The sequence below is a fragment of the Limulus polyphemus genome, unplaced genomic scaffold (assembly GCF_000517525.1).
Source record: "Limulus polyphemus unplaced genomic scaffold, Limulus_polyphemus-2.1.2 Scaffold4355, whole genome shotgun sequence".
Lineage (NCBI taxonomy): Eukaryota > Metazoa > Arthropoda > Merostomata > Xiphosura > Limulidae > Limulus > Limulus polyphemus.
In genome coordinates, this window is record NW_013669965.1 from 82,204 (window position 1) to 84,937 (window position 2,734).

General features: G+C 33.0%; 1 protein-coding gene across 1 annotated transcript in view; it reads right to left on the reverse strand.

Annotated features, from left to right (window-relative positions):
* Positions 1 to 2,332, reverse strand: part of LOC106471017 (transducin-like enhancer protein 4) — a 27,545-nt gene extending 25,213 nt beyond the window's left edge. Inside the window, exons 1-2 of the mRNA XM_022399644.1 lie at positions 2,308 to 2,332; positions 158 to 193 (exon numbers count right to left, since the gene is read on the reverse strand). Of these exons, the coding sequence (XP_022255352.1) occupies positions 158 to 193; positions 2,308 to 2,310 (39 nt within the window). The 5' untranslated portion in view covers positions 2,311 to 2,332. The remainder of the gene's footprint in view (positions 1 to 157; positions 194 to 2,307) is intronic.
* Positions 2,333 to 2,734: the final 402 nt, after the last annotated feature.

The following is a 2,734-nucleotide window of genomic DNA, read 5'->3' on the forward strand; positions in this document are numbered from 1 at the left end:
TCCTTCTTTCGCTCTCTCTCTCTCTCGCTCTTTCTAGTGATTTTTTTTGCTCTCTCTCTCTCGCCACCACGTTTAACGTGCAAATGGTTAGCATGCATCTCAACATGAGTCACGTGCAACACGGCTAAAAAAAAATGCAGGTATTAAATTAATTCACCTTGCCGGAGTTTCTCTTCTCGGGTTGCAGCAAGCTCTGAAAAATGAGAAAGCCGTTGAGGACAAGCTACAGGGAGCACTCGTACTATACACAGAAAATCTAATCTATTCTACAGACGTTTTGAAAACATGTATGTTAAACATGCTGTTTTACACAAATTAAATACACACTGAACTACTGTTTAGAAAGTAAGAAAAGGATAAAAAAAAAGAGGGAAAAAGTAAAGCGACATTTTCAAGACCAGTCTTTCTACAATGCAAAAAAGTTTAGTAAACGCGTTAGAAGACAAAGCACAGAACACTAAATCCTAAAAAAAACACAAAAAACACGCAAGTTTATGTAGTTACTAAACATCTTCGAGGGCTATCGACGATTAGGTGAAATATCAAATAATAAAAACTCGAAAGATCAAGCAGTTATAATTCGTAAGTCAAATAAGATTTCCAAACATTTTCAACTTTTTACCACACATACCAGAAAATGGCATATTACAGGAAAAACGCGGAACTTATCAAGAAAACGATCCAGATAACCTATAATTGCGCATATGTTCTCTCTTTTTTTCGTAAAATTACTTATCACTCCATGCTAATGAAAAGCAGTACAATTATTTCTCCAATAACGTTGCAGTAAATCAAATCAAATGACCTGTTTAATAACCTCCGGGCAATTTCAAGCCATTTTGAACATTATTTAAAAACATTTAAATTAGCCTCAGATTTATAAAATATGCATATCCCCCCCCCCTATCTTCTGTTGCAACCATGTGGATATTTCTTACAAAAATGCTGTGGTAAATATTAAAAAAATAATGATAAAACTAGCAAAAATTAAAACAAGTACGTAACTAACAAAAACCATAAAAATATTTAATTTTTCCAAAATACGGCATTACAAGAGTAACAAAACATAAAATATTACTGATTAATTAGTTAAAAATAATTCAGTCATTAATACCACGATTGTCAACTTCATTTTAATTATAGCACGCATAAAAAAGAGCTCCAAAAGATTGAGGTGGGAGGGGGAAAGAAGAATATCAACAAAATTGTTATAAACACGATTTACTATCACTCTTGATAATTTGTGTTTAAGGTCCTACATAAGATGCTACATATTAAATATTAGGTACAGGGTTATCATCAGGAGAGGAAAAAGTCACTGTTTGTTACTAAGCGCAAAGCTACACAGTGTGTTATCTGTGCTGTGCCCACCTAAACGCGATTTTTAGCATTGCAAGCCCTTAGACTAGTGGTTCCCAACGTTTTTTGGCCCTCGTACCCCTCCCTTAAAAAGTGTGCATTAGACATTTCCTCTTCGCGACATTTGGGGGAAAACGGACCTTGTATAGGTCTCTTCCGCGCACCCCCTGGACTCTCATTTCGCACCCCTGGTTGGGAACCCCCGCCTTAGACATGACACTGAGCCACCAGGTCGTACATAATTCCATAATTTTTATACGTGTATTTTCTTTTGGCTGTTAACCTATTGCTTATCTTAAATTATATACTTTGTCTATTGCCATAAAAAAAACGTCCAATTAAAAGTTTGATCTCTCTTTTTAAATAATTCGTCAGAAGATTAAGAAATTATTGATAAAAGGTAGAACAATTTAAATTAAATAGTTGTAATCCGAATGATGTAATAAAGTATGTTTTTTAGAGTTTCAAAAATTTTATTAACTAACGAATGATTCAATGTCAAATTGTACAATTCTGAAGATGTTCATCACCGTGCAGAATAATATATATACTGTCTGTATTTTTAATTGTATGAAATACGTAGCCTGATTACAAATATTTCTGAGTTTGTATTTTATAAATTCAATACCTTATACCATAGCAACAGCTTTCAACACAGCCCTCTTCACGTTTAGATTTGTCATTAGAAAAAAATATTCTGCAGTTGACAAAGGCAACAAAATCAACAATAAGAAACTTGTTACACAAAGCGATACAAGAAAGCAAAAGTGTTCCATTAATAAAGTGTACGAAACATTACATTAGGGGGGAATCTGGTACACAAAGTAAGTAATTGAAAATAAGAAAAATCAAACAATGGCGTTAGCAATGGGTTTAATGTTACAAGAACACTGTAGTAACACAGACATATAAGAAAATATATATATATATATATATGTACATACGAACCATTAGGTGTGCGATGCCCGAGTGCTGTTGCTGAAAACGAAAGGATATGCATGAGAAAATTTCCAAAATAACTGGTTCTTTACATAGAATTCGTTGTTCTGGAAGAGCTCCATAGCATTATATTTTCTTTATCCCTAATATATTTACCAGGTTTTGTTTCACAAGGGTAATTTCTCTCTTTTTTTTTTAATTTATATTTAATGGGAAAATGCATTAAAGCTAAGTGGTGAGCAGTTATTTTACCTCTTGTAAGCTACAAACCAAGTAAAGAAAGCAAATTCTAGATATCACACGTATTCCGAAGAGTTTAGTTTTACAGATTTAACCTGTCCTTTTTTAGTTTCATTAAAGACAAAAGCATATTTAAGTGAATAACACAAAAATATTCTAGGCCTCGTTGTATAATCAAACAAAGCAAGTAATTTTT